At 42.6% G+C, this 27,932-nt stretch overlaps 1 protein-coding gene across 2 annotated transcripts; it reads left to right on the top strand.

Moving 5' to 3' along the window:
• The first annotated feature begins 403 nt into the window (after window positions 1–403).
• Window positions 404–26,189, top strand: sned1 (sushi, nidogen and EGF-like domains 1). 2 transcript variants are annotated; one of them, XM_056378045.1, is made up of 32 exons: window positions 404–1,486; window positions 7,780–8,067; window positions 8,507–8,647; window positions 8,768–8,930; window positions 9,030–9,155; window positions 9,481–9,594; window positions 10,118–10,231; window positions 10,811–10,924; window positions 11,991–12,038; window positions 12,135–12,242; window positions 13,662–13,754; window positions 13,907–14,038; window positions 14,396–14,515; window positions 14,827–14,943; window positions 15,772–15,915; window positions 16,329–16,502; window positions 16,631–16,744; window positions 17,134–17,247; window positions 17,355–17,468; window positions 17,596–17,712; window positions 17,858–18,145; window positions 18,272–18,455; window positions 18,691–18,803; window positions 19,721–19,999; window positions 20,147–20,288; window positions 20,379–20,461; window positions 21,354–21,452; window positions 21,815–21,931; window positions 24,914–25,001; window positions 25,107–25,186; window positions 25,284–25,311; window positions 25,462–26,189. In XM_056378045.1, exons 1-31 carry the CDS (start codon window positions 1,268–1,270, stop codon window positions 25,307–25,309), a joined length of 4,173 nt encoding a protein of 1,390 aa, XP_056234020.1. In that variant the 5' UTR covers window positions 404–1,267; the 3' UTR covers window positions 25,310–25,311; window positions 25,462–26,189. The 2 variants fall into 2 exon arrangements, with proteins under 2 accessions (XP_056234020.1, XP_056234019.1); XM_056378044.1 differs by having other exon boundaries at window positions 13,904–14,038.
• The last annotated feature ends 1,743 nt before the right edge of the window (window positions 26,190–27,932 follow it).

Raw genomic sequence — 27,932 nt, 5'->3', positions numbered from 1 at the left:
CAGTTGTAAGATTCTAGTTTTTCAAAAGAGGTTGAGATGTGATCATCGGTGATGTTTATTCTGCTTGGCCACACAACTTTGTTATGGAAAAAAAGTTTTGTGTGAACTTTGCGACGGACAGCACTGCCCCTTCATGGCATGTGAGTTCTAGGGTTTGGTTCGCACCATTAAAAGCCTTTGTGGATTTAGTGTTGTGGGTGAGAGAATGACCTTTGCTCTCTATCTCCAGCGCTGTCTTCAGTGTTTTCTCTTTCTTTCTTTCTCTCTCTCTTTCTTTCTTTCTTTCTTTCTGCAGACTCCAAGTCTGTGGGATCATCATTCTTTGAAAGTTTCACTTTGCGATCCTTCTGTAATCCCTTCAGAACCCTAAAAATCCTGAGCTAAATATGTGGTCTTCCCTTTGCTGATTAGAAACCACAAATATGTCGTGTTTTCCATGCTGCGTGTTTTCATCCACGTGTGCATCTGTTGTGCGTAACTATCTTGAAAGGCAGCTGCTCCTTTTTTATTCTTTCTTTCATTGCAGTCCGTGCTCTCACCATACTTTTCTGAACCGAGTTGCACTTTCACAGCAGTGCACATGTATGTCCTCTCGCTGTCTAACCTTGCATGCCTTGGTAACTGTACATAGTGGGAGTTTCACTGAAAGGGGAAAATCTTGTCAGAGTTTCTTTAAAACAGCCCTTTGATTATCATAGATCCGCCCAGTGGTTATCCAGTTACCGGCCTCTTTTCAGCCATTGGCTGGAAGCAGCTAATTATGCAAGGTAGTGAATCCCTGTGGGGGAGGTGGGGCCAAAACTGAAAGAACTCCTTTGGCAGGCAGAATAGAGCTTTTATTGAGGATATTTCTAAGCTGACCATCAGGGACCAAATCGCTGGATTGTTTTTAAAAAAAAAAAAAAAAAAAAAAAAAAACATCTCAGCTGAATCACGCTGCTCCCCCTCTTTCATTCCTTTCCTCGTTTAATTTCAGTGAGTCGGAGTGTAGCTCATGCAGTACCCAGCAGCAAGCAGAATGCAAGGAATCTACAGTATTCCCCTGTCTCACACAAGAAGCCCAGTTAACTACTAAAGGACAAGTGAGGAGAGAAAGAGGCAGAGCCGCAGAGCAGTCAGGGGAGGATTCACACTGCTGTGGCTGAGAGGAGGAACGTACGGTCTTGTCCTGCTCTGCTCTGCTCTGCTCTTGTTGCCTCAGGTGTGTGTGCTCCTCCCTCCCCTCCGCGGTGCCTGCTGTCAGCTCCATCCCTGGGTGGCTGAGGCCATGGTGTTGGTGCTGCGAGCCCTGCTGCCCTGCCTCTGCACCCTGCTCTCCCTGGACCTGCTGCCTGGGGTGGAACCTGCTGTGCCCCTCGAGGACTTCTATCCCTTTGGCCAGGACAAGGGGGACACCCAGACCATCGCTCAGGACGACGGAGGCTCCGGGCTCGTGGAGATCTCTGTTGCTTTCCCCTTCTTTGGAGACAGGCACACCGGACTCTATGTGAGTACAGAGCAGTGTGTTTTTACTGATGTGTGTGTATGTGTGTGTGTGTGTGTGTGTTTATGTCTTTATATGTCAGCATGTGTGCGTGTGCATGCACTTGGCAGTTGGCAATTGAAACTGACATGGTGTGGATTGTATAAAAGCCTCAGGGAGATGACGTTTGGCACGCAGCCAAATATTACATTGCAGTTGCCCTTTGAGAGTTTTGTATATGTTTGTGTTCGCTCACAAGCTCTGGTGTGTAACTTCGTTTATAGAATATCGTGTGCCTAAAAACCACCACCCCACACCCCCTCTCCTTCCCCACGCGTGGATCCTCCGTGACATTCTCTTCACTTTACATCTGCCCTCCTCGCACTCCGAGGGCTCTCAAGTGCACCAAGGGAGAGCGAGCGAGAACTTTTTGCAGAACAGTGGTAAGCTCTGTTCCACCGAGTCTACAAAGCGCTGTTAAAGGAAATGACAGTTTGTGTTCATACTGTTGCTGCGGAGCATCTGTGAGCAGTTCTTTTTCAGAGAGAGAGAGAGAGAGAGAGAGAGAGAGTAGGGGGAAAATATGCACGCTGGAGAGAGAGAGAGAGAGAGAAAGAGAGAGAGAGGGAAACAGTGCTCATGGGAGGAAGCCGAATAGTTTGACAAGGATTTTCGCGCACCACAATGAAACACACTTTGATCTGCCTTTGTCATGTATTGGGTTCAGTTCCAGCACATGGAAAGGCAAAACTCCCTTAAATCAACACCACCTGTTGTGGTTATGCATCCGCGTTCGCTCTCCGTATCCACCCCCCACCCACCCCCCACCCCCTCCTCGCTCTGCGCCCCCGCCTGCCTCCTCCCTCATCAAACCATGGGTAAGGGAGGCTGAGGAAGCATGGCAACAATGGGCAAGGCCAAAGGTCATCTTTCTAATCTAAGCATCTGAGCCAAGGGAGTGAGGTCAGTCTCCCAATGAAGACATTTTTAAAACTCTCTTGCATCTACACACAGTGTGCATAAGAACAGTGTGTGTGAGTGTTGTGTTGTGCACCCACCAATCTGGAGCTTCTGTGCATCACAGCTGCTGGCACATTGTGTTTATCGTGAGTATTGCAACGAATTCCAGCTCATCTCGTTTCCTCTAATAATACTGGTACACAATAGTCAAATTAGACAAGACGGGACAAGCTATCCGTTGCTTGGCTGGTTGATCTTAGATGGAATTATCATCCGATAGAGATAAAAATCTGGGAACCTCTCATTTCTGAAATGTGCTGAGTTCACTGTGATGTGATATCCTGTAGCTCACTCTGCATCTCGCTGAACTGTAATTCTGTAGTCACGCAAGGCATAACAGATTGTGGCAGGCACTTGAAATTACAGTCACGCTCATTTGAAATGCCTCACCTGAATCCATTAAACATCTGCTGCAAGGCGCGCGGGCCACATGGTGATCTCTGCCACCGGAGAGCTGCTTTGAAACAGGTAATATTTCAGTGAGAAAATTTGCATGAATAGTTTCTCCCAGAAGTTTGTTCCAAGCCTCTGGGCTACCGCCACATGGAAGCTGTAGAAGCAAACTGATGTGAGTTGGTCGGTGGGTGCTGTCTTACTCTATTATCATAACTGATTCTGTTTAGCAGCATACGCCCCTCGAAAACCCCCTCACAGATCCTGTTAAAGCCTTAACTGTCGGGCCTTCCTGAAGCAAGACGTCTTATTTTTAGCAGTTGTGATTAACAAAATACATCAGTGGATTTAGGGACTGACGTAGAGAAGTGACGCTTGGTCTCAGTGATCTCTGGTCTCCCCTTAAAAAGATCTTTACCCACATGGGTCCCCCCTGACTTGGTCCTGCTCCTGGTAACCAGGCTGTCCCTCTGTTATGGTTTGTGTCTGGGAGTTTTCATATGTTGCTGGGATCTCTCCTCCTCCTCCGGGTCCCCCCCCCTCCTCCCCTCCTCCTCCCACGCCTCAGATAACATGGCAGAGGTCTTCCCCCTGGAACTGTCCAGCTGCTTTATCTGAGAAATGACCAATCACTTTAACAGAACACAGATGTATCTGCGAAGCGTCTTAGGAGCTTCCAAACAATGCAGTTCATGGATTAACTACTCTTACGGATGGTCAGTGTTATGAACATGAAGGAGGACATCCAAGGTCAGAGAGGAAAGAACACAAGTTTAAAAGCAGATGTGAGAATAGATGGTTATGATCAAAGGCATTTATTGTAGATAGATGAACTCTCGCAGACAGTGGAAAGATTCGAGCTACGTTTACATGGGGAAACACATATTGTAATTTATAGTATTAAAACGTACAAGATAATATGGGATTTCTCTGTAATTGAAAGTAAACTACATGTAAACAAAATTAAAATACATTTGGAAAGATGCCTGCCAAGAGCGTGTTCGGTGGAACTGCGCTCTTAACAGACTCCACATCTGCTACTGCTCAGCTGCTCTTCTGAAGAGCTTCAACACTTTCATTCACTCAGTCTCACTCACCACTATGTATGGCCCAAAGATGTGTGCATCAAGTATTATTCTTTGTGCTCTCCATGGGCGCTTTCTTACATGCATGTCTGCAGTGAGGGATGTGACTGAGAAAACAGTTCACCCACCGTGGACAAGATACGTCCGCACACTGCCACAGCCGGGCGATGGTTCGTAGAGCTTTGCATAAACACCGGAAGCTTGTTTGTGGAAAAACAACAAGTTATGGTTTTATGGTGGTGGGGGGAGGGGTGGGGGTCGCCTGTGAAGTTTACAATGACGACATGACTCCAGGAAGTCACTTCAACCCAGCCAAGAAAAAAGTTTGTGTGAAAACCACTCATTTTTGTTTTTACACTCTTGTACTAAGTGTACGACTCAGACAGAGCTGTGGCTAGCTGTTTCCCCCTGTTTTCAGTCATTATGCTAAGCTAAGCTAACCGTCTCCTGAAATTTTATTTACATGTATTCAAATACAGTCCATTACAGGTCCTGCTTTTTTTTTGAGCATGCTATGCCGCACAGTTTGGCCTCTTGTGCTCACTTGGTGCCAAATAAATTTATTACGGCATCTTTTTTGTTTCCAGCTTTTTATAATTATCGGTAAAGAAAAAGGAAATTCAGTCAAAACTAGTCAAAATTTGTTTTATTTAAATTTGATGCCTTTAAATTCCTCTATATGATTTGCATATTAAAAATTTTAGTTGAATGCATTTACCTGCATCATACAGACTGATTAAACAGTGCACTAATATCTTTTTACTTGGTTCAATAGACGCTGTATTCAAGTCCTTCCACACTGTTGCAGACAGGATTTATTGCCTCAGTATAAACTGTTTGTAGATAAAGGTGAACCAGGGCTAAGGAGTTACAGGCCAAGTGCACAGACTGTCTGACTGTAGTCACTTCCTTCGGTCTCGTCAAATAATTGGACAAGCTTGTAACTGTGAAACCTCTGTTTTTAACAAGGAAAACTAATGTTTTCCTGAGTTGATCCATGGGCACCTTTTTCATTGAGGAGTTTGCTTTGGCTTGACTTAAGCCAGATGAAAGTTTATTTTAGTCCATAAATTGCTTGGCTCTAAAGAAAACCACCAAAGCAAAATCCTGGATGTATCCGGCGAAGAATTCCCAAAAAATAACAAGGGAGTTGTGGAGTGAAGTGGCACCATTGAGAAAGAGAGAAAGAAATATGGTGAGAGAGAGATGCTTCTTACAAGGCTGACTGATCGCACCTTTTCCCCCTGTGTTTCTGACCTTGGTCATGTTACAGCATAACACAAGGCGGCTCTGAACTCATTCACTCTCTCACAGAAGTGCGATGCAGAACCACCGTCTGCACTGTTCACAGCCCGATCGAATGAGAAGAAAGAAAATATTTGATATGATGCAAAGAAAACGGTCCCGAGTTCAGTTTAAATTCCTCTAAGGCCATTTCCATGTCAAAGCAGTCCCCTTAAAAAATCTTAACAAGGAAGAAATACACTTGTTTAAACAGTTCCAGATGCTACAAGAGATTGGATTAGGCGATTAAACATATTCCAGTATTGAAGTATAAACTCTATTTAGTGTTCAGCATGATTTCCTACACTAATTTTGCTGTAAGATGGGTGACTTCCAGACCGCTGCCACCACAGGTCTCTCATTAGTGGGTATGTGGGTGTGGGAGGTTTGTAATTCATGTACATCCTTCCATTCATCCAGTGCTGTGCCCTCGCTCTTGTTTTCTTCGCGGTATCAGATGGCGCTCTGGCTGACCTCTGGGCCCTGCCCCTGCAGTTGGTCCTCTTTTTCCCCCACATTGGCCGCATTCTCACCACATCACGCTGATGCAGAGGGGAAGACTGTGGTCGGGCAATTAACTGAGCCCCGTGCCGTGCCAAACAAAACTTCCTCTGCTGTTTTTACAGCAAAGTCCTTCAAATTATGGTTTTCATATATGCAGGGAGCGGAGCCGAGCCATCTGACGTTGCTTTGTCACTGTCACATGCCACTCGGCTTGAACACGGAGAGGCAAAGTTCACGCCGCTGTTTAGCGGAAACAGGATAGGTGCCACGGTGGGTAGAATCTCCCCTTGCTGATAATGTGCAGAAACGGTGTATGAATGAAGGCCTTTCATGGGGATTCAACCCTTCAGCACAGAGAACTCTCCTCTTCACACTCAGGTTTAGCAACTCGTTTCTTAGGATATTGATGCAGTGGCTGGTCTGTGCCATAAGGTGTCATACATGCAGACTGAAACGATGCTACAGCCGAATCTATCACAGCAATGACTCATTAGTCTTATTTTTTCACTAGCATTTCACTCTTTTTTCTGCACAACCCCCCCCCCCCCCAACAAGCTCCACCCCTCCCTGAAACATTTGCTCTTTCGTTTACTTCTGATACCTTTCTTGTATCTAAAATCCATACCTTTTCTGCAACCCATAATGCCTCTGTGATCTAGTCCTACGGCAGGGAACTCTCTAGCAGCATGAGAATATCTTGTCACATTTACTGACTTGGTTCTGCGACATTCATCTTGAAATCCTTACTGTTGATCGCAGTTTTGTAATCCATTTTTTATTATGTTTAAAATTCTTTAAAGCTGCACTAACCAACAATTTATATTAACAACGATTCAATTCAGTTTGTGTAATGTGAACAAACCCGCAGAGAGTTATCGCCCTGCTCTGCAGAGTTTGTTTAGTGTCTTTAAGCTCGTTGTTTTTAGTTTTACAGCCTGTAACGCTGTAACTGTTTTGGTTCAGTTCCGCTTTTATCAAGCTTGTTTCCAGCTGGAGCTGACAAAAAAAAAAAAAAAGCTCTGATAGACCAACTGTATGCTACACATGCAGCAGCAAATGCCAGGAACAGTTGACCCTAGTGGAGAATTTAGCAGAGTCAAGAGATATATTTCTACCCCGAGACCAAAATAGAGCTAAAAAGGAGAGTGAATATTGAACCTACATTTGTCGGGTTGACAGAATCACATCTCTAAAGCAGTGATAATGTCACTATGAGCTATCTGCTGGATGTGTAAATAAGCAAAAATATAATTTTATAAGCTGGTAACAGCTTCTTCTGCTGCCCCCTGAAAGGTCACTAAATGCAGCTTTAAGAGTGAAAGCACAAAACATAAAAATGTATGAAAAAAAAAGCGATCTATGAGTTATTTGTAAAGATGAAGTTGTTGTTTCAACTATAAAATGTTAGAAATGATGAATAAAACCCATCACTTTTGTGCAGCAGTGATATCAAACAAAGAAAACCAGCAAAGCCTTTGAGAGTTTAAGTGACTGTCGGTTTATTTTCTGTCAGGTAACTAATCCATTAGTTGCCTGTAGTAGTTGATTCAGCAATGCACCAAATATTGAGCTGATCTTCCAGGAGGTTGATAGTTCACCGTGCTGCAGTTTATAGCCGTGGTAATGGCTGCGTAGTTCTCACAGAGGAGATATGTGGACAAGGGGAGGATGGAGTTCATTTATTTGGTTACTTTTGCCATTTGTCAGACATCTGTGGATTTGAAGGCCATGAATGTCCTTCCTGCTGTGATGACTTTGCAGGTGCATGAGCAGAAGACACCGGGTTTTCACAGCTGCTGTCGTCTCACGGAATAAAGGTAGCGTCTGTCTGCTACATGGGAAGTGCAAACATCCGTTACGGGAGCGTCCACTGCTCCATGCTGCTGTTTGCCCCATGAGGTCAGAGAACCCCATGTTTGTCCACCGTCGTCACTCCTCAGCACTTCCACTCTAACCACCCTAATACTACAGACTAGTCGCCGTGATTCACCTTATTCAGACGCTCTAACTCAAACTGTATCTGCTCCCCAGGTGAACAACAATGGCCTTGTATCTTTCCTGAGGGAGGTGTCTCAATTCACACCCGTTGCTTTTCCGATCGCCGGGGACAGGAGGGTCGTAGCGCCTTTCTGGGCCGATGTGGACAACCGCCGGGCAGGGAGAGTCTTCTACAGGGAGAGCCAGGAGCCTTACATCCTGAGCAGGGCCTCGGGTGACGTCAGGACGTACTTTTCAGAGTTCCCCAACTTCAACGCAACGTGGGTCCTCGTCTCGACATGGCACCAAGTTACTTTCTTCGGAGGCAATTCGCACACACCGGTAAGAACTTAACTTTGTTCTCCCAGGGTGAGTTATTTCAAATCAAGGGGTATTGTCGGTTGGTTGAAATAGTTAGCTGAAATTAATAGGTTATAGGTTAAGTAATGGATAAAAAATCCAGCTTCTGCCACTGTGTTAGTAGCAGGAATGCCAGCTTGATAAAAGCAACCCTGACAACTTGTGTTACTAAGGGTGGTGTTAAAAAAATAGAGTGTTAACTGTTAAAATTGGGATGTAATATGGGGTTAGAAAACACGGCTGTTGGGTTTCATTCCAATGGTGTCTGTGAATTTCAGGCCCAGAAAAGTCGAAGCCCGACTGTGAGTGACTGAGACACTGTGCCATTGATATGAAGAGGCTGTGACATATATGCATTGTTACTAAATTCCCTAGAAAAATCAGGAAATGGTTTAAACCGAGCCTGTTCTTCTCTGTGCAGGTAAATACTTTCCAAGTGGTGCTCATTACAGACGGAGAGCTTTCCTTCACTATATTCCAGTACAATAACATCACTTGGACCACAGGCATGCATGCCAGCAGCGGGGGAAACCTGGCTGGGCTAGGAGGGATCGCGGCGCAGGTAAGATCGCTTGTAGCATGTACAGTATGACCCTGCAGCTAAAAATTTTCTTATAGATGTCTAAACTTTTAGTTCAACGATCTGTTTGTGATGTCTGCCCCCTCGTTACTCTCTTCCCAGGCAGGTTTCAACGCCGGTGACGGCAATCGCTATTTCAACATCCCCGGCTCTCGCACGGCCGATGTGGTGAACGTTGAGGGAACCACCAACGTGGGCTTCCCGGGCAGATGGGTCTTCCGTATTGACAACGCACACGTAGAAGTGGGTGGCTGCAACAACTCCGGTGAGACCCGCTTCTGAGAGATTAGGTCTTCAGTTACTAATTGCTGTCTTAACGCTTAACCTCATCGAGGATTCCTGTGACGCTGCCCTCTTTCTGCAGCGTCGGTGTGCCCACACCTGCGACCATGCCTGAACGGAGGCCAGTGCATTGACGACTGTATTACAGGCAACCCCTCCTTCACTTGCTCCTGCTTGGCTGGCTTCACCGGTCGCCGATGCCAGATCGGTGAGTTATGGTTGACGCCGCCTCCTGCTCTGTTGCGCTTGACACGCACACACACACACACACACACACACACACACACACACACACACTGCACACTATGAATGAATACCTCTCGACCTGAGATCAGCCAGGAAAAATAATGTCAACTTGAAAAAAACTAAAAAAAAAACAATACTAGAATTCACCTGAATTGCCAAAAGGGCACCCGGATATTTCCTTAATACCTGTATCTAACCAACCTTTTTCATCTTGGCCAGATGTTTTCTCCTAATTAAAAAAAAAAAAAGTCATACTGCCTCCTTTGTATTTCTCCCTGACTCTGTAGATGTCGATGAATGTGCTTCGTATCCTTGCCAGAACGGAGGGACTTGCAAAGACCAGATTAACAGTTTCATCTGTCAGTGTCCTCCTGGATACACTGGGATTCTGTGTGAAACAGGTACAGTTGACAGTTTGCCCCAGAACTCATTTGCACTCCAGTTACCATTTAGTTACAGTTTTAGTTGTTTTTTTTATTAATAATGCTCCTTAGACTTATGTGGAGATGAAGAAATGTGACATATTTGATTTTTAGGTGTGATAGTTGAGCCAACTGTACTGTACATTACAAATTCCACACTTATTCTCCTTCATTCTGCATGCAGCAAATTGGCTGAAGGACCTGGAAAAACTCTGATTAATCAAAGTATTTTGTGCTTCATTAAGCAGTTTCCACAAAAAAAAAAAAAAAAAAAAGGTATTTAGAATATCTTGGTCGAGCCTCTCTGGAGCTTCTGTGCCTATTCCCACAGTCCAGCCTGCGGAGATGTATCAAACCTCTTCTAATACCTTTCACAGCCAGCAGCACATACTTGCAGAGTGAGGGGAGCGGTGTGGCGGATATATTAATCAGCTGAGTAAATATTCCACGAGCGTGTCTCTCAGTCTGTGCGTATGTGTGCGCGTGTTTGTGTGTGTTGCAGACCTTGACGAGTGCAAAGACAGACCGTGCCTCAACGACGCGCTGTGTGTACAAGGCGCTGGCAGCTTCACCTGCGTGTGTGAACCAGGTTACACTGGTGTCCTGTGTGAGACAGGTGAGCGGGGTTTTTCACAGCCCCGGGGAAAGTAGGCATCTCCCTCCAGAGGAAATATTTTCTGCTGCTTTCTACATCAAACTCAGTCATTTGGCAGATGTTTTTGTTCGAAGAGTTTCCCAGTCTACGTAGACAAATGGGTCCAAGTTGAGGTTATACTTGAGTTGATTTGCAAACAACTCTTTTTTTTCCTTGGGTCACAAACTGTAGCAATGAACCACAGTGAGAAAGTTCACTGGAGTCAGGTGGGTTTCCATGAAGACGTTTGCTAATCTTTCTCCTCTTGTGATTGATTGTTGATGAAACATGAGCCCAGTGTGGAATTAAATTATCAGGCCCTGCACAGTTCATGGATCCTTGTTTCTACATGAGACCGGATTACTCTTAATACCAGACACCTGGTCAATGAAACTCTATGCTTTCAGAAGGGAAGTTCAGTGCTCTTAATCCAGCTCAGCGTCTTAGACACTGACAAAATCTTGCATTTCCACGTGAAGACATTGAAAAATCTCAATGTGAAACTGAATCAACAGCAGATAAACTTCTCCCCCTCTGATTTATTTTTTCTGTTTCCTCCAGACATAAACGAATGTGAGTCGCAGCCCTGTCTGAATGGAGGAGAGTGCATCGATCAGGTGGCCAACTTCACCTGTATTTGTCCGTCTACCTTCACTGGAATGCTCTGTGAGACAGGTGACTTGAATTTAGCTTAAAAAAAACGGTCAAAAGAAATGGGAAAAAAAAGGTTCTTTATAGAAATTGTTCACATAGTCTGTAAGTTACCGACTTTCTCCTTTCAGTTTGGCTTCCTGAAAGGTAACATTTTTCCACCTGGAAGAAACACAAAGGGAATCCTATCATACCTCTCTGAGAGAAAAATGAATGTTTATGGCTGCAAACTTTGACTCCGCGAGCAGGTTCTGTTGCGGCTCGCCGATGCAAACGTTTCCATCGCACTTTATCACATACTTTATTTGCTGTCAAAACGAAAAAATTCTGCTTTTATAGTATTTAACAGAGTCACAGATTCTTGACTGTCAAGAAACCAAATTGGCCCTAAACACACAGAAGGCACACCCACTCAGCACTCACTCGTCAATATCTGCTCCACTCTTTAAGACCGGTTAAAGATTTCAGCAGCCTGAAATCGTAGCTATCGTTATTTATGACCCCGTCTACTAATAAAATATGTGGAAAAGTGTGATGAAAACATTCGCCGTGGCAATATCGATAAATGTGCACGACTTGTTTGTAGGATCGATAACGATGTATTGGCCAATATTCAGGTTTTATCGACACATTAACATAAATTCATTTGCTGCGAAAGTGACACTGTTGCTTCTGCATTTCTGTCTTACTTACAGCGTGTGCTAACGATAGACAATAAACTAATCTATGAGGCTGATATTATCACACACTTCTCATATAGATCTCATATGCTGTATCACACTGACCTCTAGTTAAAGGTATCCAGCCATGCAGATGGTTTTGGGGTTAAAATCTATGTCTGAGATTTCTGCTGTCAACCCAATGCAATGGAGGTGAACGGGATTCGGGTCTGTTTTATAGAAAGTATTGATGGGGATGAATATGGACCGATCACATATCGCACCATATATCTCAGAGACTGGTATCTCCAAATCTCGGCAAATAAATCCAAAAAGTATCTGCATTGCTTGATTCCGCCGGAGGTGAAGGGAAAATCTTTTGTTTTGTTGTCATTTTTAATTAATCAAACCTTCACATGTTCCGCTCTCAGAATTCGTGATGCTTCAGGTTAATTCAACTGAGGCAGAAAACCAAACAGGTAAAAGCAAGTACAGCCACAGCTAAAGCTTTGCCAGAATTTTTCACATGCAGTTTGATTCTTACACCACATCCTGCCCTGCTTTTCCATCTGCAGCCCTGTGTGAGGAGGAGGATTGCAAGACGCACCAGATTTGTGAATACACCAGCTCCGGACTCTACAACTGTACATGTGCTCCAGGCTTCTACGGTGACAAGTGTGAAGGTATTGTGCACTTGGCCCCGGCTGACGCCTACTGCAGGCAGCTGGGCAGGTAGAGAGCAGACTGGGGTATTTGAAGAGGAGCTGTGCTATCCCACAGGAATTTGGAGCTCTGCCCTGGAAGAGGCTGCTGTGATGATGGATTATTGTAATTATCAAAACTGACACGGCCTCGCCCAGTTTACTACGGGAACCAGTCGCTTGATGTTGTGAATAATTGTTTTATAGCACATTTTATTAGTTTACCAACAAGAGGAAGTGCTTTGTCTAGACTTAAAAAGGCCTCTTTATGAGTCAAAGCTGGTCTTTGGTATTCAGGTCATTTCTTCAGACAGAGCTGTTGAAATATGCATGCTTCCACACCGCTACTTGTTTCTCTGGAAGTTGGCCATTGCACCACACTATAGTTTCAAGCACAGCTGCTGCTTGCATAACCATAAGGCAATTTGAACACAAAATATGCTAAACACTGTCATCCTCGGCTAATGCTTCATACCTTCCTTTCATGACTGCATATTAAGTCATTTAGCATTAATCTCTGTATCATACTATATTTGTTTTAGGAAATAACTAGTGTGCCCTTTAAAGCTAATTTGGGCTCCCCCGAGAAGTTACTGTCACCCTCTGATAACAGTTGCTGCCTTATTTCCCACCAAAAGCTCTTTTATAGTATTTGAGCTATTGCAAATGCATGCTACTTCTCACCCTTGAGCTGAAATAACTATCAGTGCTTATATAGGCTCTCTTAAATCTCCCAAATACTTTCCTGCCTGGCTCACTTGGAAGGCACAGTGGAAAAAGGAGCATGATCCTCAAGGAAGAGAAAGTAGTGGGACTCAGAAGTGCCTAATCAGGCTCTCAGATCAAAGGGCCCGGGCCGCACAGGTGGCCAATGAAAGTGGCTCTTGCAAATTAACAATCCATTAATTGCCCCCAGGGCTATACATTTTGGTCACAAAATATGCTCCATATCATCAGAAAAATAATACCCTCCACCGAGCTCCTGGGACTTCAAAGGGAAGCCATTTAGCTGTGATATGGCCAATTCCTTTGATCCACCGCTGCAATTAGGAAGGAGAGGAAAATAAAAACATTCTTACAATTTGTACGGAGCGGATGTGCAGCGAGCTGACTGGTAATCTTCTGGTCCTGTGAACTTTGTTGGAAAAGATTAAGGAAAGAGAAATGACAGCAAATCAATATATAGTTTACAGTATAGCTGATGAAAGACGCTCAGCATATGGTACACATGTTGACCATTTATACCTTCTGTCTATGTTTACACTTAGGCCAATCCTGAAAACTTCATTTAAGTATTTTCTTTCAAGTAGCTGGAGCAAACTTTCCAGCTTCTCTCTCTCTCTCTCTCTCTCTCTCTCTCATTCTCACACACACACACACTCTCTCTCTCTCTCTCTGCAGAGGAATGTCTTTGCCAGAATGGGGGTGTCTGTGTGGACATCAATGGGACTTGTGAATGCCCTTCAGGCTACACAGGACTCTACTGTCAGTTTGGTGAGTATGATATGCATAATCCTATCAGGTGTCTCGCAAGAGCTTTGACAAATGTGAAAAAGAAAGAAAGAAAAGAGAAAAAAAAGTCTCCAACCAGAGGCCATTTTTCCAAAACTTTGTGAACCTGTCTCACAATCCCTTCCTCCCAGAAGTAACCCAGACGCCGTGCAGTAACAGCAGGCCGTGTCCTGATGGAGGTCCTTGTCTGGAGTACGGCGGGACCTACCTGTGTACATGTCAGACTAGTGGAGTAGAACTAGATCATAAGGACATCTACCCCTATGGTAAGAGCCTCAGGCACCAACCCGACAACAGAGCACTTTGCAGCTATGTGTCATTGTATGAGCAGCTGGTTACTATAGCGACAAACACATTTATAAACACACTGGTCTTGACAAGTGTCATTTTCTAGTTAAAAAGGAATGGTCACATTTGCAGTTTAACATTTACGACGTGGGGAGAAATTTCTTTAATGATTTATGTTGTTGTTGAATGCTCTTGTAAGATTTGTATTTGATCCAATCATAAAATGGCGAATAATGTGTTTTTTAAAGGTTGGACCAAGCCCACATGCTTGAGTAAAATTTAGGAGGTCTACCAGTGCAATGGAACACAGTCAAGTCTCGGTGTGTGTTTTTCAGTACAGCCCCGATCGGTCTGTGACTCCTTTCCATGTCTGAATGGGGGCTACTGCTACGAGCGTGACGGAGGCTACACCTGCGAATGCAAATACGGATACTGGGGGAAGCACTGTGAGAAAGGTAGCATAAAACACGAGAAGTGGCACCTTCACGTGAACTCATGAAGCATCATTATCAAATCATCCCACAGACTTGTGGGTTATTGCTCAAGCTCCAACCCAGTTTTAATGCAACAGGAAACATGTCATTACTCGTAATGCTGTTTGAAATATTACAATGCTGAAAGGCTCATGATAATTTGTTCTTATGGCAGAGTTCTGAGCTATTTTCCCGAATTATGACTTGAATTGCAATGCACTGGAACAGATTTATTTTGTGTGATATAAAGAAAAACTAGTTCAAAGATTCCCTCCTTCCTTGTCTCTTTCCAGTCAGACTCAATAGCTGCGCCTCTGGTCCCTGCCGCAACGGAGGCTCCTGTAAGGAAGAGGCAGGGAGCTACAGATGCGTGTGTCCTTACAGATTCACTGGAAAACACTGTGAAGTGGGTGAGTGCCGAGGCTCGAGTAGTATTCAAATTATTCTGCACAAACAAAAAAAACAAAATTTTCTCGCAAATCTACGTTGAAAGCACAAGTCACAAATCTGAGAGTGATTTTATTTTTCATTTTAATAAGGTCAGAAAAACATCATCATTTCATCTTAGGAACATCGCCCAAAACTAGACAATGTTTTACTTTACCAACGATGCTGAAAAGCTCATACACGCTTTTATTACGAGTCACTCAGATCGTTGGAACTCTCCTTTTATTGGGTTACCCTAAAAGTCTTTAAGAAAATTATAGTTAATTCAAAATGCACCTGCCGTGTTTGGCCTCAAAAAGAAAAAAAGAAAAAGAGAAAGATCATATTACTCCACTGCTCTCGACACTGCTCTGACTACCTGTATCTTTTAGGGATGATTTAGAGTCCTTTTACTTGTTGATAAAGCCTCACCTCACCCCGCACCTTCGTGTTTAAGTGTCTGCCTTTCATTTTTATGTTCCAACAAGAACTCTCAGATCCTCCGCCGCCTTTCTTTTACATGTTTTCTTAGAAGTAGAGTTTCTGTGTTTATGGCCCTAAACTGTTGAGTGCCCTCTCCTTGGATCTTAGTTTTAGATATGTAGTCATATATATACATATATATCTACACATTGCTTTAATCTGTATTCTTTTATCAAGTCTTGATATGTCTTGTAAAGCTTTTTGGGCTTCATCTTTGAGCTGCTCTACATATTAAGTTCGTCTTCATCTTCAGCTTCTTCTTATATTTTTTGCTACTATCATCATTATTATAATTATTATTAATTCTCAGTGTGTATGTTTTCTTACAGGGAAGCCAGACCCCTGTGCCTCTAGCCCCTGTCTAAATGGGGGGACATGTTTCCACTACATAGGGAAGTATAAATGTGAATGCACTGAGGCCTTCAGCGGCAGACACTGTGAAATAAGCAGGAGCTCAGTGCAAACTTCATCAGGTAAGCAGACTTGTCTGTCACCACGCAATGATGTCCAAATCTCACTCTGATGTTGACTTTAATAGATCGGTGCAAGTAGGGGATCTCCTGAGCCGCTAAGTGTAGAGATACCAGCTTTCCATCTGAAGATAATCTTAGCAGTGTTGCTGCACTGGAGGCCCCACATTTACAGATATAGAACTGCTGCATAATCTATATAAAGTGAGACCTGATTAGACTTGATGATTCACGTCTGCACACTTCAACAGTATGTGGGAGGTAATTTTAGGAGGACGAAAACAGAGCTGCTGGATGGAAAACACCTCTGTTGCCATTAGTATGTCCTGGATGAGCTCCTTTAAGCCCCAGTGTTTGTGAGCTTGTGTTACTATGCAGCCGTGCTGACATTATCAGCGTGTTTGTATTCATTTCAGAGTTGAGCTGTGGGCCGCCCCCGCAAGCGAAGCACGCCGAGGTCCAGTTCTCCTCAACAACACCAGGCTCCATGGCTGTGTATATATGCCACTCCGGCTTCACGCCAGTGCCCAGAGCCACCCAGAGCATCTGTGGTATTCAGGGAGACTGGAGCCAGCCACCCATTTGTGAGGGTCTGTAACACACTAACACTCAGAAAAAAAACAGACTTTTAATGAAAAAATCCTAATAAACAAGATTCCAGTTATTACAGTTTATACACACAGGCTGATGTCGAGCGTCTTGCGTCTTATCGTTGCAGAGATCAACGAGTGCCTGTCACAGCCGTGTCTCAACGGTGGTACGTGTCGAAACCAGGTGGGATCCTACCAGTGTGAGTGTAGCGATGGCTTCAGTGGAAATCGCTGTCAAACAGGTACTAGTACTAATCACGCCCTTCTAATGTGAAATGCTTAAATTCAAATGTATCTGCTCACTTAAGGAAAAAGCTCAAAACTTATTTCTTCACTTTAGTATTTAACTAACTCTGAAATTTGCACTTTTGCGCCACATTTATACACGGCTCAGCACTTCTTTTAAATCCCTGCCTATTTAATGACTTATTATTTTGTTCATTATTTTATCATTTATGTTTTTAACATTTTGCAAAGCTTTTTAACAATGTTTTATGTTAATTTTATGTCTTTTCTTTTCATGTGAAGCACTTTGTACCACTTGTATAAAAGGCACTATACAAATAAAGTTTATTATTATTATTATATTGTATTAAGTACCTGTGTATATGTGTGTTTCTTCTCCCTGAAGACATAAATGAATGCCTGTCGGAGCCCTGTAAGCACGGAGGGACATGTGAGGACCAGCCTGGCTCCTACTTGTGCCACTGTCCACAAGGCTTCAAAGGCCGCAGCTGTGAAATAGGTAAAGCGTTTAGTCGACCTGCTACATTACTTTTTAAAGTTTCCATATTTCAACATACAGATTATTCAGGACGGCAATCACATTCTGCTGTAAATATCTGTGTGCAGAGCAGGACGCGTGCGACTCCAACCCCTGTCTAAATGGAGGTGTGTGTCGGGGTTACAGAAGGCATTACTTGTGTGTGTGCAAAGACGGCTTTTTTGGGGACCAGTGCCAGATGTGTAAGTGTCTTTCAGACTGCCTCACAAGTCTGTTTTGTTAATGTTAAGGGCAAATTCACAGAACCTTTATGCAAACAGTTGTGCATGAACCATATTGGAGCAACTGTTTATCTTTGTCGCCCCCCAGTGGAAGACCCGTGTGTACTGCAGCTTTGTGGAAACCGTGGCGTCTGCAAGACTGACAGGAGAGGGAACTACAACTGTGTTTGCAAAACAGGATACACAGGCAAAGACTGTGAGAAAGGTCAGTAAGAGTCACACCACACTGCATCAGTGCCCACCTCAAACATCTTTGTCATTTGTCACCCCCTGCTCTGCAGCTCATCAAAGACAACTCTGTAATTATTTAACGTATGGATTAGACATGTACGGTTTTCCACTGTTCCCAGACCTGTTGCCTCCCTCTGGTCTCCACGTGCTGCGTGTGGAGGAGAACGAGGTGGAGCTGCGCTGGGATGAGCCGGAGCCCTCGCACAGCCTGATCAGCGGGTTCGCCGTCACCTACGCTCCCCTGGGCCGCAGCGACCCCAAAACGGATTACCTGGACAGGCAGCAGTCCACCCACGTTATGCGAGGCCTGGTGCCCGGCCTGCTCTACAACATCTCCACCTACTCCATCAAACGCAGCAGCAACAGGAAAGACTCCAGCCAGCCTGCCACCGCACTAATACGCACCAGTGAGCACTATTCTGTAATGCAACAGTAGTAAGATGACGCCACGAGTGTTGCTGTCTGTTTATCCACATGGGTTTGAATTCCTTGTGTGATTTTCCACGTGTTAAATATGTGTGTCTCCGTGGCAGGACCTCGGCGGGTGGAGCAGCTGCAGGTGGTCAATGTGTCTTCATCTCAGGTCTGGCTCAGTTGGCTGGTCCAGGCAGCTCGCCACGCCGCAGTCAGCAGGGTGCATGTGTCCTTGTTGCCCTCAGATGGGAGCGAGGCTCGCACTGCGGTGCTCAACACCAGCACCACTGAGCACACCTTCAGGTCAGATTTATGAATGTCGCTTCAAAAGGACGCAGATAACCCCTAATGTCCAATCACTGTACCGACCTCCAGCATGACTTACGTCCACTAAATGGTGCTGTTGTGCCGCTGCACTTTGAATGGCTTTGGGTAATATACCGTGCAACCACTAGAGGGCACTGGTTCATCACTCTTCCAAAGCCATGATGCTTCGTTCACTGTGGTGCATGTCTGTGTACCTCTTTCTGTTCACCAGCTCATTGCGTCCCGGTCAGATGTACACAGTGGATGTGCTGACTCAGAGTGGAATCAGACCGGATGAGTTTCCCTCCACCAGCCACTCAGCTGGACCCCTGCAGTTCTGGACAAGTAGGTTACCTCACCATTTAGCTGCAACTGCATGTGTTACTTTTGAAAGGATTACGATGATATAAATTATGATATTCATTGTTTTAATATTTCCATTTGATCATTTCTGATTTAAAAATGACGTTGCACATCTCTGCATGTCACCAGAGAACGTGTACATTAAAGTAGATGTGAAGGTTTTTTGTCATCGTATGTTTTCATGTGTTTGACTTCATTTTAATCACCACAGTTTTGTTATCATCAATTTTTCTTTAACTTTGCCCCATATAAGGATTAAATGTTCACACAGTCAGTAAAAGATAAATGCTAACACGATCAAATATAGTTGTGTGAGCACATTTAAGGATGAGTTAAGTGCTCATTGATTCTTTTATAAACAACTGTAAACTCACTAAAACAAACATAACCTATTAATAACAAATATACAGGAATATTAAGAGAGAAGGAACATTAAACAAACCAAACCTTAGAATATATTATGTTATTAAGGACATTGACCATCGTGAACAGTATGTCACCCTTATCCTGAGCAGACACAGACGTCCAACTCATTCTCAGCAAAGGACAGAAAGTGTCGACTGTGTAATAACTTAAATGTATTTTATATTCTATTCTACTATTTTATTATGATCAAGTTATACTTGAAAATGTAAACCCAGTCTGTTTGACATGATTATGATTAATGTGGATTAAATTACCTTTTCAATGCATGGCGCTTAAATAAAATATTTAATTTACTGATTCATCAGTAAGTACAAATTGGGATTTATTCAAAGGGATAGTGTTTTTAGAGCTAGCAGAGATATGCTTGACAGAAAAAAGCTAACAGCAACATACAGGTTTGGTTAACAATCGTTTTAAACCACAGCAAAGAAAAAGGAAAAGTTATTGTATCCATCTACATGTGTTTCCCTCAGGGCCCCTCCCCCCACAGAACCTCTCCCTGTCACATGTGACCACTAACTCAGCGCTGATCACCTGGAGCCGCCACCCGAGAAATGTCCCAGATGGCTTTGTGGTCAACGTGACCCGAGGGTTGAATACCAGGAGTCGCTTCCTGCCCAATGGGAAGTTAGGATCATATACCCTCCGTGAACTGACACCAGGACAGCACTACTACGTAGCTCTCACATCTGTCAAAAACACAGGGCAGGAACAGATCCACAGCGTACCTCAGCACTTGGCCTTCACTACCTGTGAGTGTCTGGGAGAGTTTCTCTTAACGTTTTCCATCTGCATCACAATGAGCCATCGAGTTGGAAATCTTTAGTTCAAATCCAGAATCTCTCATTCGGTTATAAAAGGGTGATTTTTAAAAACTTTTTCGTTGCCCTCCGACGCAGTGCCGATGGAGGCCAGATCACCAAGAAGAGAGAGGCCGATAGCAACTGGACAGGGGGGTCAGGTCGGACGCACACCTCCCCCATCCCAGCCTCAGGACCTGGGGGGAACAGCAGAAACAGAGAACTCAGAGGAACTGCCCAGGTACAGTTTGCAGCCATAAAAAAAAACACCATCATACATAATACAAAGATAAGAGTGTGTTTCCATCTGTTGGTTTCTTCTGTCTTGCAGATACACAGAGCTCATTGACAGGAGGGGAAAGATAACAGCGAAGTTCACTCACTTACCTCGAAAAGCCATTCGACATCGGAATAGTGAGTACGAGTCGGAGCGTTTGGTAGCGAGTCATGACTATAACACTGTTTGACAAAATCTTCTAAAACATTTAATGTGTTATGCTACACAGTACTTCGCGCCACGTGTAACGCTGCCATGTTGGAAATTTGACATAACTAACCAGTAAAGTAATTTATTTTGCTTCGAAGCAGGAAACTATTACATCCCCTAACATCTATTAAACTAACATGCAACAACACGGCATTGAAACTCGCTCAGGATGTCCAAACAATGAGAGAGTTATCTTATTTGCTTATCTTGATGCAGATGGAATAACTTAAGTCGTGGTCCTGTAACCATATGGTCCTAACCAAGGCCTGTCTGCATGAAATATAGCTGGTCCTCTAATGTAAACTCGGCTCTCTGCTATCACACAAACACAACCACTTTATCTGACGCATGTTGTCCACTTTATCCAGCAGCTTTTGATAAAGAGAGACAAGTCGGAAAATAATGAGGAATAATCTTCTTTCTCCTTTGATTTTTTTATATGATAATTTTTTCTAATGTATTTTTCACCTTTTAAGTTAATGCAGTGCAGAGGTTTATAGCCTATGGTCCAAACAGAAAAACTGTTTTACAGATGTTATCATGCGCTGTAGGGAATAAGCTTCCTTTCTAGGATTGTTCTGCCCCCTTTTTAACATTGTTACACCCATGATGTCATAATATGATTTTGGCCAGATCTTCAAATCAGTAATGTCGTGATTCATTGTTCAAGGCCGAAGAATGTACAAAAAAAAAAAAAAAACCCTTTAAACTGTCTCATTTACAACGACATCCCAGTTCAGCTGTGAGTCCGTCTGCAGTCTGTCATTCATTTTGTCTTTCTTACACTGATTTCACGACAGGAAATGTTTTGCCTTTCAGAACCTGACCCGCCGATTAGATTAGAGAAGATGGAAGAAACAACAAACAAAATCAGCCTCGCACTGGAGATTCAAGAGGAAGGTTTAAGAACGAAGCCTGGTAGGTGTTTTGGCTCTTTGCACCAACACATGTGACATCTGCACACGTGATTGATCCCAGCTGACGTGTCACACGTTTATTAGATTAACGTGCTTTTGGAAAGACACCACTCATTAATCTGTAAAATGTTATTTTTCTTTGGCGTTACGAGCGTTCGCCAAGAGCTGTCACTGAAATACCAGGGAGGATGACCATGAGAGAGAGAGATGCAACTTTCAGGAAAGCTGATTATTGAGTGATGTTAGAGTCAGAGGGTATTTACACACGGTATCAGCAGTAGATAATGTTGAGTAGTGGGCCTGAAACCTGAGACCCTCACTCATTCTGTACTGTGGATGTTAATGGCAGCTGTCGTCTTTTAGAGTTGCCCCAGGACTGCCGCAGCCTGCCCTGCCAGAACGGGGGTACATGTGTGAACGGAGGTGACTCCTTCATCTGCGACTGCACAGCGGGGTTCAAGGGCAGACAGTGTGAACTGTGTAAGTTTATGTGCTTCCTCTCCACACATACACACGGCCACTTTTCGGCTAATGAGTATTCAGGACACTGAACAAGGACTTTCTCTAGTGAGACTGATTTCTGTCTCTAGTGAAATCAGAAGCATCATGTATTCCATCCATTATATCCAGTATATATCTGCTTATCCTTTACAGGGTTGCAGGGGGCTTGAGCGTATTGCATCCGACACTGGGTGGGAGGCAGGGTACACACCTACAGGTTTTCTTTAAAACAGTGAAGTCTTGTTGTCATAGCAAGACGAAGAAACCACTGTACCAGCTCTGTATGGCTACACAGCACTTAGCCACAGCAGTGTGATAAAGTAAATGCTAACATCAGCATGCTAACATGGTCACAGTGACAATGTTAACAATATTCAGCAGGTGTAATGTTTACCAGTCACCGTCCTAATTAATTAACATTAAGCCGAGGCTGATGGGTATGTCTGCGCACCAGAGCACTGGACAAATTAAACTTTTGACCTGACGATGGCTCTAGATGAAAAGTCTAGAGGATCACCAAAGTTATTACAGTTCATCCTGAGAGGAAGACGAATGTCTGTACAACATTTCATGACAATCCATCCAATAGTTTTCAAGGCATTTTAGTCAAAACAACTTGGTGCTGCTACCTGAAAAGTCAAGGGGCTCACTGAAGTCAGAGCAAACATGCTCTGGAAATTTTATTTTATTTATTTTTCTACCAATCCATGTAAATCTTCAGTGAAAAATCTTCAGTGAAAAATCTTCCTCTGGGGACCATGAGTCAATGACAAATCAGTCTGCTTATCAGAGGCCCAATCATGAGAAAGAAACTTGATGTTTGCTGCACAGCGGCTCTGTGGTGCTGTGACCGCTGTCACCTCACCACAGGAGGGTCTGAGGTTTCTGTGTGGAGTCTCCCTGTGCCCGCATGGCCCTCCTCCCGCAGGCTAAAGAGAGGCCGCTTGGCTGAATTGGAAACTCTGTGAACAAGATGAATGGTGTAGAAAATTGACGGATAAGTTGATGCTATTTCAAGGAAAAAGCAAAACCACATCTCCAGGCTTTAAATAAGCTGGTAGCCCTCATGCCAGTGGAATAGGTGTATACCTGCTCTTCCAAAGACATTTTAATGACAGATGTCAGTTCACCCGCTGTGTGAGCGTCCCAGGATTTACACTCCGGTCTATGCGCTCCCACAGGTTGTATTTCTGCTTCCTCTCAATGTAACTGGAGCATCTCGGGGTGTGAACTTGAAAGTATAATATATGTTAGATTTGCATTTCATCGTGTAAACGTCGTGTCAGAGAGCTCTGAGCTATGCATAGACCTGTGTTTTCTTTTTAAAAGCAGGAAACATGCTCCACTGACAGTTGACCCCTCTGACATTTATGAATGGCGCGGTTAACTTTAAGGCTCGGGGGCATGAACGTCCACCGTGACTACAGTGTCGACACAAAGCACCATATTATTTACACTGTGCTGCTTTTCTTTCTTTTTCAAGGACCCAGTGTTATATTTATAACTCAGTGTTTCTTTTGAATGTTGAAAACACAGTTCTGCACTTTGTATGAGACAGCCATGTATTATCTGTGGACAATATCCCTCTCTGTTCTCTATCTACTTCATCTTTGATGTTTCTTCCCTGTGTCATCTAATCCTGAATGGTGGAATGTTAAACTTAGAAACCACTTAAAATCACAAAAGTAAAGTGACACTATCTCATAAGAGCAGAAAATCAGTGTGTGTCCGTATGAGAATTTAAATAAGTCAAATATTTCTGATAAATAAAGTGCGTTTTCAATCAATCAGTCCATCCATCAGACTTGATTTCTATGGAACTTTTCATACAAACAGTGAAACACAAAGTGCTTTACAGAATAAAAGCAATAAAAACAACCCCCCCCCCTTCCTGACACACACACCACCATCCCCACCCCCATCCACACACAGAGCAATAAATGACTAAGTTGTAAATAAAAACAATAAAAGATGAGGCAATAATAACAGGAACTGAGGAAACGCCATTGTTAATCTCATAAATTTGCTTTGAGGAAACACGGAAGACGGGAAAACAAAGATAAAGATAGAATGACCAAGATAAAATAATGCTAAAAAAGAACTCAGACAGAGGAGATGTACTGAAGTGAGTAAAACCAGAAAATAAATAAATAAATAAAAACCTTATTTGGCTACTAAGATCCAATTTCCCAGATCTTTAGAAGACTGTCATTCATCTTCATACGTGCACAGGAGCTGTGACTCCGGCCACAAGCTTGTATTCAATGTATCTGTGACAGGCTGTAACTGGGAAACTGCCAGCTGCCTGGAGGAAAACTCTTTTGATTATTACTCCTGCTGCTCGATATGGAAGACAGCCACTGGCATTAATGCATTATTTCCAGTTTCCACTGCCTTTCTGGGAGTTAATGATAATGGAAACATCAAAGTAATTGATTATATTGATGCACGGATACAACTAGGAGCGTGAATGAAATGTAATTTCTCGCTCAGCATGAATGTGTTAATATAGATCATTATTTAGATCATTAGTGTCCCCTTCCCGATGGATGCTTGTATGAATTATCAGTTTCCCTCAATTCATTTTTTTAACCAAAAGTATCTTTAAAGTTTTTCACACTGACTGGAGAACACATTTTAATCTACATCCAGGCCAAAGGCTCTTACCGCATCCCAAACACACAGTGAAATACTGGGGAAATGTCAGTTTAAATTCACTGATAATTCGATGTGTGTGTGTGTGTGTGTGTGTGAGGAGACACTGGACATACCCTCACCCCTCTTCAGTTCTTCTCTTCACCTAAACATCCAGCGTCAGATTGTTTAAACATTCCTTTCCCAAAACCATCCATCAGCCGCGGAGAAGGGCCGAGCTCCATCCCACATGACTCCTAAACCCTCCAGCAGACCGTTCCTCGCTGACAGTACTTAAAACATTTATACCTTATGTTGTGTTTGCAGCGTGCCAGCGAGTGCCACACCCATGTACCCGAATCTACTCTGAAACGAAGAGTGTGCCTGTCTGGGAGGGCGGAGTGTGCCACTACCTGTGAGTCGTATCAGGTGTCATCTTAAATAACGCTGAGATTATGTGTAATTTAATGGATCAAATAGATGAGCGTGGTTTTTCTTTTTTTTTTTGTCTTCTCCGCAGGTACAAAAGAACATATAAAGTACAGCAGGATGTCTGTTATCGAGAGCTTTGTGAACCGCTGCTTCCCAAGAAGAGTCAGGGTGAGTTCAAAACGCTGTCTGAACTTTGATGAAGTCATTTTTAGCAAATATAACCAATGCGATTATTTTCACACACTGGTGTTAACTTTCTTAACAGTCAGAAGAACAAACAGACAACAGTGAAGGTTTGTTTTCTTTAACACAATCAACATAATGATATTTGAAATGTTTCCTCCAACTATGTAATATTCTCTATTACTGTAGCAGATGACAAGATGTTCAACACTTCTCCTAAAAATGACTCTTGAGTCTTTTCTTTCTCACTCTTTTTCTAGAGCACTTGGATACTGATGAAAGGACTGTCATCGCTGTCATGTGAAAAACCTCCCTGCTTCAATTTTGGGTTTTTTTTTATAATCTACTTGAAGTAACTGATTATGGTCATTTTTTTGTGCTGAAAAACCCTGTCAGAACCCACTGTAATGTTTCTCACACAGATCGTCATTCATCTGAACAAAAAGAAAAGCTTTCGTTTCTTAATCCCTGACATCTGCGTTTGTAGCTCCGTGCTTCACGAAGAGGATTCGATCAATCAAGTGAAAATGGCCCCAAATCATTTATCATTTCTGATGTTTGACGACTGACTTTTTTCACACAAACACTTGTATGCAATTATTGATGGTAAGCAGTCCACTGCAGTGCATCAGAGACCTTATATACCTCATTTCCATGTCCATGCTGACACATTAGGAGAGGTTTTTTTATTTTTATTTGTGATCCAGCTGCAGGTTTGTCCCTCAGGGAAATAACTGTAGAGCGTTATGAGTCCCAGTCTTTTCCTTATACCAGCCCCCTCATCTCCTTATAAAGACAATGGGAAATGTATATTTTTTTCCACACCCCATAAATTCATCTCTTCTCTTCTGACAATGGTGCACAGTGTTTTCTGTGTATAAATATCTTTCTCTGTGTCTCAGCAGGCATCACTGCTCGCTACCCTGTAAATAGTGTTTATAGGCCATTTTGTAGGTGAATATTTTAATAATAAAAATGTTAAAATGTGTTTCCGGTGTCTTTTTTTAGATTGATTTTTTATTAAATACAGTATCTATTTTTACTGCATGCATAAGGTCTTGCTAAATGTTTCCATTCAAGCAAATTAATTCCTTCAGGAGACATTATCACCATCACACAGACTTTGTCAATATCTTATGGTTCCTGGTATCATTTTATTTTAAATCACCACTTGATATACTTTGTTTAATCCGTCATTTTGTTGTCAGTTATTCAACGGGTCAGTCAGTTAAAAAATTGCTAAAAAATAACCTGATTGGAAGTATTTTAACAATAGTTTAGCACGAAAAGGAAACAGTAACCGAAGTCAGTTGTAGTGCATGATTAATTGTGAAGCAGTTGATTCTTTTGCAGAGAAAAAAGAAAAGAAGAAACATTGTCCTTCAGACTAACAGTTACCATTGTCTGTGCCTAGTTTAGATTTTATCATTGGGTAACTGTATCACCAAGTGGTGAGCACAGACTGGAGAAAAAAGACTCTTTGCTTTGTCTTTAATCCAAATGAGGCAGATAGAGACATGCCCAAAAGACTCAAGACACAGTGGGCAGGTCTGATCATCAGTTTTCACTGATCCACCTGAGGAAGATCAGTCAAATCCACAGATTCAGAAAAATACACTCATGCAGTTGGCACTACGATAGCAGCACGACCTGTCACCTGAAATGACACTTCTGTCCGTCCCCCAGCACTGAAGTTATTCATCCTCAACACATTACTAAGACACTCTTGTGTTCTCCATCATGTATATATTGTGCCTAACCTATATAGTCACAGTTATAGCACCACTTGCAGTACAGCTATAACTGTAAAACCATAATTTATTGTGTTAATTGGGTTATAAATTACAATATAATGTTGTGTGATGTAATGTGGTGTGTCATATTTAGTCTATGGTGAGGACGCAACAACCCTGGGACCCTTCTAAAACAAAGAGATTGACTTTTTAATGCTGTCAACCAAATGGTTTATTGACATATAAGACCTGAATTTACATTCAGAAATGCCCATACGCAAATGTAATATATGTTTGTGTTGAATTTCCATATATGAAATATATGCACATATGAAGTAAAATGTGTGTATTTAAAGTATAGCCTATATATGTAAAGAGTTACATATGAAACCTGTGAGAAATTGGAACAATATCATATATTTACATATATGTCTAGCTAATAGAAACATGTATTTTAGTATTTCTGTTTATACTACAGGTTTATATTATAGACATATGTCACGTAAATATATATCTATCCCAAAGCCTGTCAGTATATGTTCATATTATACAGTATATGTAAATATAAAAGAGATATGTATGTTTAAATTTAATAAGAAATGATTAAGAAAATCATATACACACATTATAATTTATATATAATTATAATAAGCATGTTGTTTTGATAAAGTTTAATTTTACTATGACTATTTAATATATGTTATAAACATATCTTCATGTATCCAGACGATGTATATATGTTATAACAATATATCATCTAATAAGTGACATATGGCAACATCACTCTTGATATACGGATAAATATGTCATATATATATCATAAGTCATAGAATAGTACGGCATAAAAAGTCATTGTATAGTAATGCAGGATGCACCTAATTTAATCTAATCTTTTGATTTAAAAGTTGATGTCATATCAACAGTTTTGGAGGGCTCGGTGAAAATAGGCCGCTCCACCTCTTGAACGCGGACTCATCATTGTCTTGCAATATTTACGT

This window comes from Seriola aureovittata, chromosome 6 (genome assembly GCF_021018895.1).
Source record: "Seriola aureovittata isolate HTS-2021-v1 ecotype China chromosome 6, ASM2101889v1, whole genome shotgun sequence".
NCBI classification, from domain to species: domain Eukaryota; kingdom Metazoa; phylum Chordata; class Actinopteri; order Carangiformes; family Carangidae; genus Seriola; species Seriola aureovittata.
This window is presented reverse-complemented; position numbering and strand designations above follow the sequence as displayed.